At 56.6% G+C, this 14959-nt stretch overlaps 1 protein-coding gene across 2 annotated transcripts in view; it reads right to left on the bottom strand.

The window, feature by feature from the left end:
* Positions 1-3423: 3423 nt before the first annotated feature.
* SRGAP3 (SLIT-ROBO Rho GTPase activating protein 3) overlaps positions 3424-14959 on the bottom strand; it is a 73799-nt gene continuing 62263 nt past the window's right edge. For both annotated transcript variants that reach the window (XM_054640002.2, XM_054640001.2), the window contains exons 16-22: positions 13666-13771; positions 12754-12981; positions 11706-11785; positions 8836-9016; positions 8130-8279; positions 7347-7674; positions 3424-6230 (exon numbers count right to left, since the gene is read on the bottom strand). In XM_054640002.2, the coding sequence (XP_054495977.1) occupies positions 5814-6230; positions 7347-7674; positions 8130-8279; positions 8836-9016; positions 11706-11785; positions 12754-12981; positions 13666-13771 (1490 nt within the window). In that variant the 3' untranslated portion in view covers positions 3424-5813. The remainder of the gene's footprint in view (positions 6231-7346; positions 7675-8129; positions 8280-8835; positions 9017-11705; positions 11786-12753; positions 12982-13665; positions 13772-14959) is intronic.

The following is a 14959-nucleotide window of genomic DNA, read 5'->3' on the forward strand; positions in this document are numbered from 1 at the left end:
CCGTGCCACCAGCCCGGCTCTGCGCTGTGCCCCATGCCAGCAGCATCCCGCGGGGCCAGGCACACCGTGAGCCACAGGCTCCCGGCGCTCACAGTCTCCACCTAAAAGGAATTCCTGCCTTCAGCAGCAAACCAGCACACGCGGCAGAGCGCAGCAGTGTGGAACGGTAATTCAAATGCAAATGCTGCAACCGGCCCGCATAAATTAATAAATACATTCGATTTATTGATCACACTCAGAGTTAATGATTATTACACCTCACCTGGGTAACTGGACCCTCTGGAGAGAATCAGGTTTTAATTTCAGTTCAATCAGTCAGCGGCAGCCCGTGCAGCACTTTTGCCCGGAGGAAAGGGAAAAGGAAAAGGACAAGGAAAAGGAAAAGGAAAAGGACAAGGAAAAGGAAAAGGACAAGGAAAAGGAAAAGAAGGAAAAGGAAAAGAAGGAAAAGGAAAAGAAGGAAAAGGAAAAGAAGGAAAAGGAAAAGAAGGAAAAGGAAAAGAAGGAAAAGGACAAGGTCCGGTCCCCGCTCCCCGCGCGTCGCTCGGCCCGGCCGGGGGCGGAGCGCTGCTGCCCTCTGCTGGCAGCGGGCGGACACTGCGGGCACAGCGCGGGACGAGCGGAGCACCGAGCACACCTGGCGGGCACCTGGCGGGCACCTGGCACACCGGCACACACCTGGCGGGCACCTGGCACACACCTGGCGGGCACCTGGCACACACCTGGCACACACCTGGCACACACCTGGCGGGCACCTGGCACACACCTGGCGGGCACCTGGCGGGCACCCCGCAGAGGCCTCAAAAGTGTCGTGCACAGCCGGCACCCTCCAGGGCCTGGCCAAACCCCGCTCCTCCACACGCACCCGCTGCCCAGGGACCTGCCGGAGCCACCCCCGGGCTCTCCCCCGGGCGGTGCCCAGGATGCTCCCGCGGTGGGTACCGGGCTGTGTCAGAACCGCTGCCAGCTGCTCTCGGTGCTGAGGAGAGCGTGGTGACCAGGACGGGCACGACAGCCCGGAACCCACCCTGCACTCACCTCCCCTGAGGCTGAGCCCATTAACCGTATTTAAGGAGGGGTAATTAAGGACGGGGTGGTGCAGGTCGAGCCCCACCTGCAGCTTGCCCTCCCCTCCCCCTGCGTGCCCCCGTGGCCCACGCAGACCCCGGCTCGAGCATCACCAGCTGTGTCTGCAGCTGCCCCACCTCAGGGATGGATGATGGACGGAATCGGGGAGGTCTCTGTCTGTCCATGCCACCAAGATGGGAGGGAAGTGAAGCCACGACCCAGCAGCAAAAAAAAAAAAAAAAAAAAGAAAACAACTGGGAAGAGACATAACCCAGCCAGAAGAGTCCAGCGCAGTTCCTCACAGCCTGAGTGCGAAGGGCTCTGGGGCTGTTTGTTTAGAATGTGAGCTTTTTATCGCCTCAGCACCCATAAACAGCACCCAGAGCCTGGCTACAGGGGCAGGAGACTGTCTGTACTGCCCAGGGCAGGGCAGGATGCTGTGGGGTGTAGGAGGGTGTGGGGAGGAGGCACAGGCAAGAGGCAGCAAATCTTCTGAAATCACAGACAACGTTTTTGAGAAAAGTTAAGCAGTTTATTCAACAGGATGAGTCCACACCCAACCAGTGGCTTCATCTACATGGCATCACCAGCACACACGAGGACCCACTCAGACACTCTAGCTGACGGCATCTCACCATACGTTACAGAGACAACACCAGAGGAGGAAGGGGAGGAGGAGGATGGCCGGTACAGCGGGCAGCAGCCAGCGTTTCCCACGGCCTCCCGGCACAACCAGCCCCGTCCCCACAGACCTCGCAGCCCAGCCACGCAAAGCAAATCAGACTCGGGACATCTACTGCCGCCCCGCAAGAACCACAACACTGCTAGTTAAATAACACACCTGGGACACAAAAACCACCTACCAGGGACTTCAGCCTAAGGAACAAAGTGCAGTCATGGCCGCCCCGGGCCCGCGCTCAGGCGTGAGGGTCTGTCCAGGGCAGGGTGGGTGCCGCTGCGCTGACCTCATGGCCGGGCCACGGCTGGGATGGATGGGGCAGGGCCATGGTGCACCATGCTCCCCTCATGGCATGGCCATGGCCAGGATGGATGTCAGGGCTGCAGTGACACCACGCTCCCCTCAGCCTCACAGCAGGGCCATGGCCATGGCTGGCAGGGGTGGCAGGGCTGCAGTGCCCTCACACTCGCTTCACAGCAGGGCCATGGCCATGGCCAGGATGGATGGCAGGGCCGCGGTGACACCATGCTCCCCTCAGCCTCATGTGAGGGCCATGGCCATGGCCAGGATGGATGGCAGGGCCATGGTGCACCATGCTCCCCTCATGGCATAGCCATGGCCATGGCCAGGATGGATGGGGCAGGGCCGTGGTGACACCATGCTCCCCTCAGCCTCATGTGAGGGCCATGGCCATGGCCAGGATGGATGGGGCAGGGCCATGGTGACACCATGCTCCCCTCAGCCTCATGTGAGGGCCACGGCCATGGCCAGGATGGATGGCAGGGCCGTGGTGACACCATGCTCCCCTCATGGCCAGGATGGATGGCAGGGCCGCGGTGACACCATGCTCCCCTCAGCCTCATGTGAGGGCCATGGCCATGGCCAGGATGGATGGCAGGGCCGTGGTGACACCACACTCCCCTCAGCCTCATGTGAGGGCCATGGCCATGGCTGGGATGGATGGGGCAGGGCCATGGTGCACCATGCTCCCCTCATGGCATAGCCATGGCCATGGCCAGGATGGATGGCAGGGCCGCGGTGACACCATGCTCCCCTCAGCCTCATGTGAGGGCCATGGCCATGGCTGGGAGGGCTGGGCTGGCCGGGGCAGGGCCGCAGGAGCTGGCCCAGAGCTCGCTCTGCACAGCAGACACAGCTGCCCCGAGCAGCCGCCCTCACTCAGCTCACCCGCCCTGGCTCCGGCGGCAGCTCGGCCGTGGGCTGTCACAGTGAAGCTCTGTGAACTCTGAAGCCCACACACAGTCTGTGCCCTCAGGGAGGTACCGAGGATCGGAGTCAGTCACTCACAAACCATGAGTGAGTTCCAGTTACGATGCTCCTACAACGTATGTGGTTCAATTTTGTGCCAAGTTCGCTTACAGAAAAATACATTTCTTCCCTTAAATTTACAGTAGTTAAAACTACACTTGGAATACCATATTACAAAGGGGGAGTTTATTCTCCAACAAAAAGTCTTGGTTCCCTTTTCATCAAACAGAAAAATGGAAGGACTTTAAAAGCAATCACCCCCAGCACAACACAACTGCCCAGACGAACCCATGTGTGCACAGCCCCCAGGCCTGAACTCCAACCGTTTGTTTTGGTGCTCAAAAAGGCACTTAAAGATAAGAAAACAATTGTATTAAAAACCCACAACAAAACAAAACAAAGGAAAATGAAAGGCAATAATTTAATAGAAAGACACTGGAATTTGTACCGTATGGTCAAAAGTAAGGGAGGAAATAAAACCCCTAATGAAGATGGGTTTGCTCTCAAGTCATCTCAGAAAGCATACAAAAAACAGAAAACTGGCAAAGTGAATGTTCTCCAGGAACTAAATGGAAACAAAAGTAATAATTACTAGCAATGGATACACAGCACTCGTGCCAAATGGGTCCTTCCCTCCCCAGCACAGGTCCCTGACCAGCCCAGCCTGGCTGAACATCTGCAGCTGCTGCACCAGGCGGGGCAGCGGCCAGGGGCTGTGCCAGGAAAGGGGCATGATGGAGAAATAAACACCAACGTGAACCAAACGCCGAGGACGTTCACAGACACGCACACACACCGTCTGCCCTGCCAGCGTGACAGGGAGGGACATGGGCAGAGCTGCTCCCCACGGGCTCTGCCAGGGGTGCCGGCGGCTTCGCTTCCCTTCGGGATTACTAGTATTATTACTGGGTTTATTTTTACATTGAGCTACCTACTAAGTGCAAAGATTTGTTGAGTGGCATCGGCTTTATCTAACTTTAGCCTATTTTTGTACAGTTTACAGGTTAACAGTTACCTTCGAGCAGTTAAGCAAGTACAGCAATATTTACAGGGCTGGCAGAGCGGGGCGTGAGGGGACACGTGCGAGGGGCAGGGGACAGGCACCAGCCAGTCCCACAGCCTGTGCCCAGTGCACAGGGGTGCAGCTGTGGAGGGGCAGAGATGGGGTGCAGCTGTGACAGGTACAGAGGTACAGGTGTGGATGTACAGGCAGCCTTGCACACGTGGAAGCTCCCCAGCCGAGGAGACACGAGCCACGGCAGGACTGACGGGTTCTGCCACCCCGGTCAGTGCCTCCACTGCCTTCTGGAAGTCAGGCTGCTTCTCCTGCAGAGCTGGGGTCCACAGCAGTGCTGGAGACATGAGGGGGACAAAGCAAAGCCCCAGGGAGGGTAAGTGGCCGCTGGGTGAGTCAGGAGGGCTGGCAGGCTCTTTGCCCAGGCACAGAGCAGCAGGATCAGAGATAGCAGGGAGGAAGGATGAATGTTAGGAGACATGAGCATGTGACCATGGGGAAGTGCCAAATCAAACCATGGGGCATTGCATGGAAATCTGTACAAGGAAAAGCTGCAGGAGAAGCACAGAGCATCTCGGATTCAGTGCTTACAGAGGAGTCTGGATTATCACACAGGACCATGCAATCCACAGCCTTCTGCATATTTTTCCTCTGGGTAAAACAAAATGTAGATTCTTTTGCATAAACTCAAACTGTTGTATTATATGGTACAGTACAGAAAGTGCAAAGTATCACCCATCAGATCAGTTTTGCATCTGATGTGGTCAAACACGGCTCATGCTTCTCATGCAGGACAACCACTCTGACCTGAGACCCCTCCTTGCTGCTCAGGCCTGACTCTCAAGAGACCACTGGGTTGGGTTTTGATTAAAAAAAAAAAAAAAAACAAAAAAAAGGAAAAAGCACATGGGGGAAGGGAGATGAAGAATCTCCAAACTCTGTAAGTTACTCCATGCTTTACCACAGGTTTGGTCACTAGTCCTTGCTCACTCTGAGAACTTGCAGAGAAGCAGCATTCCACAGTCCCAGTGCAGCACAGCGTCCTCCTGCACGAGGGTGATGGCACACACCTCACTCTGTCCCACTCATGACACTCACTTCACTCCATTCCCATCCATGGCACACACCCTGCTTGTCCCTGCTGCCAGGGAATCACGGGCACATGAAGACATCTCAGGATTCAGGACTGGAAAGACTCCAGCTGGCCGGTCACACATGATCATGTATGGATTTCCAGCTCTTCTCCACAGCCCAGCAGTGAACAGACCCCACTGCATTCCCATCCTTTTTTTTTTTTTCAATGCCAAGAGGTACAGAAAATAAATTCCAGGATGGCCTTGTATTGCTTGACGCACAGCTGCTGCAGCGTGGGCTTCCAGGTGCACACAGACAGCCTTGGAAACCCAGACCAACCCACTGTCTCAAGAGAGGACATTTCAGAGCCAGTTTCTGAGGTAAATCTACTGTTTTAAAAAGTCACTGAATTCTGTACACTTTGTTTTTAATATATACTTCTACACTGAATGTGCTCTCCAGTGCCGACACTCAGACCTGCCGTCTCCTCCTGCCGTAGGACTGCAAGCTCGGGAAGTGTTTCTGCATGGATGGGGTGCGTGCACACCTATGTACATACACGCACACGTATGTACAGCACCAGGCCCAGGCCCCACGCGTGTTTCCTTCCACAGAGGCTGCCCAGCAGGGCTCTGACCCCTGCCCACCCGGCGCGGCTCCGCTCGCCCCGCTCCCAGCGTCCGGGCGCCGCAGTCCCCGCGCCCCGGCCTACATGGTGCCCGATTTATCTGCCGAGCTGCTGGGGAAGAGCTTCTCGGTGGGGGTGACGGCGGGGCTGCCCACGCCCGAGCTGCTGCTGCTGCTGGAGCGGTGCTGCACCACGGGCCGCACCGGCCGCATGGGCGGCGGCCGCAGCTGCGCCCCGGCCAGCCGGGCCGACAGCGCCGGCTTGAAGGTGGTCATCATCTCGGAGGTGGAGCTGCTGCTGCGCCGCATGGCCGCCTCGGGGTCCCGGATCAGGATGGTGTGCAGCGGGCTGGCCGGCTCCGAGTTGGCGGCGCCCATCGGAGGGTTCTTCATGGGCTCCAGCGTGTCCAGCACCACGTCGGGCGCCTGCTTGGCCGTGTTCTGCCTCTCCAGCTCCCGCAGCTCGTTCAGCGCCGTGCTCATGGTCTTCTCGATGTCCTGCAATGCCAAAGCCACGTCAGCGCTGTGCCACGGCACCACCTGCTCCCCTGCACTCCACCCCACCATCCTGGCGTGCCTGTCTGCAGAGGGGGTCTCTGATCTGAGAGCTCCCAGGGAAAACGGCAGCTTTGGGAGAAGGTGAAGCCCAAACTGGCCGCACTAAGGTGCCCTGGGCTCCCCAGGTCCGCGGGAGCTTGGTCACCAGCTGCAAAGGGCATGAATCCTGAGCACCAGGAGTGATGGGTGAACAGCAGCCTGCCCACACAGCTCCCCCACAGCACTGAGGCTGGCTTTTCCTCACAAGAGAGGCCCTGCAGCCTCCACTGATGTAGGGGGCCTCTGCTGCCCCACGCCCACAGGACAATGGCACATGGCAGGGACAGACACTGGGATGTTTATGGAGTGAATGGCACAACAACAGCTCGCCATGGATATACGAGAGGCAGCAACAAGGCCTGAGGCAGCCAAGGAGACATTGGCTCCAGCCCCTCAGTGCCCACCCACCTCCAGGCTCCACAGTCTGTCCATGGAGATCCCCCAGAAGGTGAACCCAGTTCAACCAGAAGTGCCCATGCACAGGGAACTAGCTACTGCCTACGGCTACAGTGCTGGGGCCTCCTGTACAAATGGAGAGGCCCTAGTTTGCCTTTGCTTAAATCCACCTTAACTTAATTAAGGCCACTCAGCAAGACTATTGGAGAAGCAATTTAAGGCACCAGAGTCAATTGTTTGAAAAGTCACTCTAGTTAATGTTGTCCTGGTGTAGACAAGTCCTTAATTTTATAACACCTACAAAATGCTCAGTTACCCTCAGGTAACATTCAAAGGATCAGCTGAAGGGAAATAACTATCAAGTTAGCTCCGATTCATTCTATTAAGCTCCTAAGATGATGAGTCAAAATACTCTCCCAGAGAAGTCTCAGAACTCCCAAGCCCAGCAACCCCACAAGATTCAAGGTGAAAATTAACATCATCTGGGTGAGCATCTTTTCCAAGAACAACCCAAGAGAGCTGGGTGTGACAGCAGCACTGTAACCATGTCTGAGGTGAAGGGGCTCCAGGCACTCCCCAGTGAGCTCCTGCAGCCTCTTGGTGCCCTCCCAGCCCTCTCACCTCAGCAAGAGCTTCTGCTTCCAGGGATTTCTGATCTCCAAGGCTGCTGTGCCGGGTGGACCCACAGGTGGATCTCAGAGGGTGGCTGTCAGCCAGGGCCTTCCTGTCTGGGAAGTTGATGCTGCCCGCGCTGCCGAACGTGGCCATCCTGCGCTTCTCAGGGCTCTCGATCCTGCCCCTGTTGAGGGGGATCTTGTGGGGGCTGCTGGGGCAGGCTGCTGCTCGGGGAGGGGTGTCAATGCCAGGCCCCATCCCTCGGGGCGGGCTGTGGGTGTCCCCCCCGCTGCGGCGCCGGGGGATGGCTGCACCATCAGACCTCAATCTCACCCTGCAAAGAGCCCGGCACAGCACAGGTCAGCGTCTGTCAGCCCCACTGCTGCATGCTGCAAGGCAACCCCCTCACCCTGGGCTCAGCTCACACCAAATTAGAGCCTTCCAGCTTCAGGAGACTCAGGCAAGAAGGAAAACAAATATTTTAGCCAGTACCAAGAAAGGGACAGCATCAAATCATATGGGTAGTTTGGGTTGGAAGGGACCTCAAAGGTCATCTTGTTTTGACCCCCTGCCATGGGCAGGGACACCTTCCACTATCCCAGGTTGCCCAGGGCCCCTGTACCCTCTGTAGATGTTAAAACCCCGTTAGCAGTGCACATAAAATCCCCTCCAAGCCCCTATTACCCTGCAGTGCTTTCTAGAGCATTCCCTCCCATCCTGCCCTGCCCCACACACTGACTGTTGACACCTGTGACAGCCACCACCCCCGTGGTCAGGAATGTGAGTTACCTGCCCATCACTCCCCCAAAGCCATAGTCCAAGATGTGATCTGTGGGTGACTGGATGTCGTTCTTGGAGGAGGCTTTATCGTCCAGCAGCGGCCCGCTGCTCGCCTCGCTGTCTGCCTTCTGGCTCAGGCTGTCAGAGAAGGCATCATCCCTGGGAAAGGACACCACAGCAGTGACAGGGCTGTGCCCCAGGCGAGCCAGGGCCCGGATGCCACGCCAAGCTGAACATCACCACGGCAGCAGCTCCACGCTTTGTTAACAAGGGGCTGCACCAGGGCCACCACCTCACTGGGAACTTGGAAACTGCACATCTGCCTTCCCATCCCCTGTGATGTGGCTGCCACTGTGATGGCTCCAGATACAGCACTTGCAAAGGGCCCTGGGATCTGCCCGCAGGCCAGGTGAGCACTGAACAACCCAGGCCAATGCTCACAGGGACAAGGCCAGTGGGAAGCCTGGGTCACACCACGTTGGGGAGTCAATGAGAGATGGGGCCCAGGTACACTGAGGTACAATGTTTAGTACTGGTCTTTATCAGCCCAAATGAGAAACAAATGGAGCCAAACAATACACAGAGAGGGAGAAGTGAACAGGAGCAGATTTCTCACCCAAGTCACTAAACAAACTGCAAAACTGACTGATTATTTTAGGTGACTGAAGTGGACCTTGTGCAAGCGCATGATTTTAACAACCCTCACTTTACTCACATGTCTTGCACCACGATGTACTGGTGGGGAATGAGCCCGTCCACCCCGTTGTGTCTCCCTTCCCACCAGTCTTCCGACGCCCGGTGGTACAGCAGGAGTGAGGCCCCTTTCTTGAAGGAGAGCTCCCGTGGAGATCGCCCAATGTAGTCAAACTTGGCTATGGCTTCAATCTGCTCCACCTCTGCACAGGAGAGAGGCACAGCGAGAGCAGCTCAGCTCAGCCCTAAAGAGAGACTGAAGCCCTGAGAGCCCCTCCCCAGAAGAGCAGAGCAGTGCTGCTGCTGCCCAGCGCCCCCAGAGCAGCTCACACTGAGCACAAGCCTTCTTGTTTTCAGACTGATCAATTCTTATTGTTGTTCCAGGCTCTCTGGGACCTCTCTCAGACTCACAAACTACTGGCAATTACAAATAGCTACAAAGCAGATGGGGAGCAGCAGGAATCTCCCTCTGTGCATATGGCACCCTCACTCACATCGGTTACAGAAACCCATTATCCTCAAGCCTGAGATTTTGTCAAGCCATGTCAGATGCTGTGACCAAACCCCACTTACCTTCTCCTCCCTTCCTTATCCTGGAGACAGTTTGGCTGAATTATTGATGAGCAACTAATGCCCCTTTGGGGATCCCCATGGAAATAATGATACCAGCTCCAGCCAGGCAGCTGCGCTGCACCCCACCATCTGCAGCACTCTGCCCCACTGTTTCCCCACTTTTCCTAATGCGAGCTCTACCAAACACCCGTGACTCAAACTGAGAGCTCAGGGCCTGAAATACAGGAGGGCTGAGGCAGAACTTCACTTTGGAAGGTCATGAGCACACCAGGGTCCTCTACGCCTCTGGGCAAGGGTGTCACCCAACGGCACTGAGGAGCCTGTGAAAGAGCCTGGCTCCCATGCAGATCCGTTTCCAGATGGGGAATCCTAAAGAAACCATTGCAACAGCTGCAAAGCAGCAAGTGTCTCCCTCCTCATTAACCAGAGTGACCCACACTGTGCCTTGCTTGGGTGGCAGAACTGCTGCCACTCCCCAGCCACCCCTGCCACTGCTGGAGCATTAGCATGCCTTGATTACCTGAGACAGTGGATCATTTCAATCCCCACCTGGAGACTGGCAGGGAGAAAATGACAGCAAAACAGGGCAAGCCCCCCCAGTTCCTCCAGATCTGCCTCATTTTCATTAAACATGGAAACTTGCTGTGCCCCATTACTGACTGTGGGCTCAGCAGCCATCAGTGTGTGACCCGACACTGCTCAGGAACAAACCCATGTAGAGGAGGGGACACCAAAGGAGGACAAAGGATGCTGCATGAGACCCTTGCCCCATTCCAGCCCCACCTGGGACGGGACAGGCCACTTCAGCAGATTCATCTTCCCCACCTTAAGCAACCTCCACATGAGGGCAGAGTGTCTGGGAGCACCACAGGAGGATCAATAGAGATTTCTGGAGGAGACGGAGCCAGGAGAGCTCCCACAGCCCTGACACAAAGCTGGGCTACCAGCAGGGAGTGTATGCAGGGAAGGGGGAGAGGGAATATGTAAATCCACAGAATACAGCTGCTCATCTGCTCCACACTTGGCACCACAGTTAATCACTTGGGAACCCCAATCGGAGCCATTAACGTGGCCACCCAAGTGTGAAATTGGCTGCACAGCAGCTCCCTTGCCTCCCTTTGCCAGGCCTGTCGGCTCCTGCCTGGAGCTGAGAGCAGGCCTGGAGCCGCCCAGCCCTGCGTGCCCTTCCCTGTGCCCGGAGCTGCCTGGCCCACCATGCCCTTCCCTGTGCCCTTCCTGTGCCCTTCCCTGTTCCCAGAGCCACCTGGCCCACCATGCCCTTCCCTGAGCCCTTTCCCTGTGCCCAGAGCCGCCTGGCCCACCATGCCCTTCCCTGTGCCCTTCCTGTGCCCTTCCCTGTGCCCGGAGCCGCCTGGCCCACCATGCCCTTCCCTGTGCCCAGAGCTGCCTGGCCCACCATGCCCTTCCCTGTGCCCTTCCTGTGCCCTTCCCTGTGCCCAGAGCCGCCTGGGCCACCATGCCCTTCCCTGTGCCCTTCCTGTGCCCTTCCCTGTGCCCAGAGCCACCCGGCCCACCATGCCCTTCCCTGTGCCCTTCCCTGTGCCCTTCCCTGTGCCCTTCCCTGTGCCCGGAGCCGCCTGGCCCACCATGCCCTTCCCTGAGCCCTTTCCCTGTGCCCAGAGCCGCCTGGCCTCGCATGCCCTTCCCTGTGCCCGGAGCCACCTGGGCCACCATGCCCTTCCCTGTGCCCAGAGCCACCCAGCCCACCATGCCCTTCCCTGTGCCCTTCCCTGTGCCCAGAGCCGCCTGGCCTCGCATGCCCTTCCCTGTGCCCGGAGCCACCTGGGCCACCATGCCCTTCCCTGTGCCCAGAGCCACCCAGCCCACCATGCCCTTCCCTGTGCCCTTCCCTGTGCCCCGAGCCGCCTGGCCCACCATGCCCTTCCCTGTGCCCTTCCCGTGCCCAGAGCTGCCTGGCCTCGCGTGCCATTCCCTGTGCAATCCTGCTCCCGTGGCCCCGCTTGCCAGGCGAGCCCTCCCTCCTCCCCAGAGCCTCGCAGGGCAGGTGTGCTCTGCCGAGGCAGGACACAACCAGCTGTCGAAGCAGCAGGTGCTCAGCTCCCCAGGGCCCTTCCAGCACAGCAAGCCCTGCCATGGCTCCCCACCCAGGGCAGTGCCAGCGGCATTCCCCCAGCCGCCCGCTCGCGGCTGGCGCTGCTGGCACGCGGGGAGCACAGCGCTGCCTCCTGCTGCAGCCCAGCCCTGCCAGCAGCCAGCCTCAGCCCGTGCAGTGCCTGCTGCTCTCCTGCATGCACAGCTCTGCTGGCACGCACCCAGCCCCTGCTCAGCCCTGCTCACCATCGTCACTGGTGTGCGGCTCTGTCCCGTTGTCGTGGTCCACTTCATCGATGGTGCCCGGCTCGCTGTGCGGGCTGTCACTGCAGAGAACACAGCAGGCTGTCACACAGCAGGCTGTCACACAGCAGGCTGTCACACGGCAAGTGACACTGCTCCCAATGCACTCAGCACCCCTCATGCTGCCCAGCGAGGTGCTGGAGTACCCCTCTCTGGAGGTGTACAAGAAACAACTGGATGTGTCTGGGCAACAAGGTGGTGTTTGGTCAAAGGTTGGACTCAGTCTTGGAGGTCTTTGCCGACCTAACTAATTCTGTGATTTGTGATTCTCTGATTTCAAACCACAGCAGATCCCTGAACTTGCTGAGAACAGCAGACACTCGCACCACAATCGCCAGGCCCAGAACGTCACGTTCTGCTGGCTCTTGTGTCTTTAGCAGAGTTTGGCAAAACTAACACGAAGTGACACCAAGTTAAATGCCCCATTCCCTAAATCACAGTGAGCTTCAGCTTTAGATCCTCTGCTGCACCAGGAAGGATGGTGGCATGTGATTAGTAAAAGGCATGGCGAGGTCTCAGAATTGTACGAAACTTGTAGAAAATCAGTTCAAGTATATTACTGATCCTGGCTTGCTAAATCCAGACCTGAATGCTGGGTTAGAATTCCAGCAACAAAGGGAACTGGAAGGTTTGGGTTAACCTCGGCCAAGGGATTTCATCCGACCAGCAAATTCTGATGGAACTATGGGGTCTTTACTCAAAATTTCCAGCCTAGGAGGAATTTGGACAGAATTTACTCAATATTCTGTTTTGCTGAACATGTTTCTGTGGGTCTACAAAAATAATCTTCATCAGTATTAGTATTTGCCCTGGAAAATGTTTCTTCTGATGTTTTTTACTGAGATTTAAAATACTGAGTCAGCACAAGAAAATTAAATACCTGGTGAAACTGCCTGTTTTGACTAGTAGGACTAAATCAAATGGTTCAGTGTGCAAGAGCCTGTTGGCCTGATGAAGGTGTTTGTACCCAGGAACCCTGCAGAGAGCTCACCAGTACTCCTCCCCTCCAGTCATGCACTTCTCGTAGACAGGCCCCTCCAGCTCCCGGTGGCTGGGGAAGATGCCCTCGTGGTGAATGATGATGGTTTTGATGACCTCATTGACATGGGCCTGGCAGGACACCGGATCCTGCCCGTCAGGAATGTGCATCAGCGTGGGCCCGAAGCAGATGGCCAGGTTGTAGGGATCCATCATGTTCTCATCGCTGTACTGGGACAAGCTGCAAGCACACGGTGAGGAGCTGCCGTGCCGGGGTTTTGCTTGCTGGGACACCTCCCAGCAGAGCCCCTGCCCTGGCACGTACCAGCACTGAGCTGTCCCCTCCACCCTGGCACCGAGCTGTCCCCTCCCCGGGCACGCACCAGCACCGAGCTGTCCCCTCCCCGGGCATGCACCAGCACCACTCCCTGGGCATGCACCGGCACCGAGCTGTCCCCTCCCTGGGCATGCACCAGCACCGAGCTGTCCCCACTGCCCTGGCACGTACCAGCACTGAGCTGTCCCCTCCCTGGGCACTGAGCTGTCCCCTCCACCCTGGCACCGAGCTGTCCCCTCCCCGGGCACACAGTGGCACCGAGCTGTCCCCTCCCTGGGCACGCACCGGCACCGAGCTGTCCCCAGTGCCCTGGCACCAAGCTGTCCCCTCCCCAGGCACTGAGCTGTCCCCTCTGCCCTGGCACCAAGCTGTCCCCTCCCTGGGCATGCACCAGCACCAAGCTGTCCCCACTGCCCTGGCACTGAGCTGTCCCCTCCCTGGGCACGCAGCCACGGCCAGCAGGGCCAGGAAGAACCCAATCACAGCTCCCCATGGCAACACCGGAAGGGACTCGTGCACCAAAGACGGGGAAGGCCTGGCAAAGGGGACAGCAAGGAGGAACCTGGGGAAGCAAGAAAACAGACTCACTGGTTAAGGAAAGCAAAGAGGTATCTCATGACCACGATGACAGCCCGAGGCAGAGTGACAATGATCTGCTGGATCTGGTGCACTCTCTCTGCAGGGTTCTCAATTTCTGGAACACATGGATAGAAAGCACATCCTTAAAAACCTTTTCAGGACCAGACAGCTCAGCACCACAGGGACTTGTTCCAGATCTACTGGCCCAGTAAGTGAGGAAAACAAAAGCCTGTCTCCAGAGGTCATCTGTCAGGCTGGTACTAAGGTGCAGGCAGAGAATGGGGGACACTGCTCCTCCAGCAGGGAATTCCTATGTTCAGATGCAGTACGAACAGCAAATAAAGACATTTCCGTGGGTTTGATTTTAAAATAAATGTTTATGCATTATTCATTTCATTCCTCAACAACTCCTCTGTTCCTCAAAAGCCTGAGTCAATGTGACACTGAAAACAGAGCACTGCTTGCTTTTCTAGGGCAGATTTTTAAATGAGGTTTTTATTCAGGTTACCCTTCTGGGTTATGCATTGGATCCTTCTGAGCCCTTCTGCTCCTGTCTGCTGCTGCTCCGAATAGGAATTAGGAACTCCCAGGAAACAGGTTAGCTGAACCAGTGCTGAGTCAGTGCTGTCAGACTCACTGCTCTCCACTCCTCAGGGGTGCAGAGCCCAGAGCTGCCATCAGACACCTGCTGCCTCCCAAGGGAAGGGGGTGACTCAGGGCTGTCCTGCCCTAGGCTACCCCTGTGTTCTGTAGAGAGTTAATCCTGTGGCTGCTGCTCCACAGGAAGCAGAGGACAAGCACCAGAGCTTTTTGGAGCAGGCAGATCACACAGAAGTGCTTGTTCTTCTGGCTCAAACTATGCCATTTGCTAATCACAATAAAGTTCACTGACAACATGTAGCTAGGCTGCCATTTAATCAAAATTCTGAGCAAAATCTGGCCTCAATACCAAGATGGAAAGTTATGTAGTATTTCATGCAGGGAATTTTTTCATTTGATTTATCCCATTATTGCCTGCTGGGTTCTCTACTTCTTCAGTTTGGTTTTACAAAAGAGGGTATTTCCTAAAAAAACCCAACTAAATACAAACTGGATAAAACCCTATGCCAATAGATATCTGTTCTGACACCCAGAGAAACAAACTCTCAAAACACTTGCCCTTCTCCCAGAGCAAAATGTTTCAACTGGGCATATGGAATTAACAGGGTACCAACCACCACTGCACACACAAGGACAGCCCCATGTGGACTCTGAAAAGTCCTTTTGACCTGTCTATTGTCCTTGTGCCTTTGAGGAGCTTCCA

This window comes from Agelaius phoeniceus, chromosome 11 (genome assembly GCF_051311805.1).
Source record: "Agelaius phoeniceus isolate bAgePho1 chromosome 11, bAgePho1.hap1, whole genome shotgun sequence".
NCBI classification, from domain to species: domain Eukaryota; kingdom Metazoa; phylum Chordata; class Aves; order Passeriformes; family Icteridae; genus Agelaius; species Agelaius phoeniceus.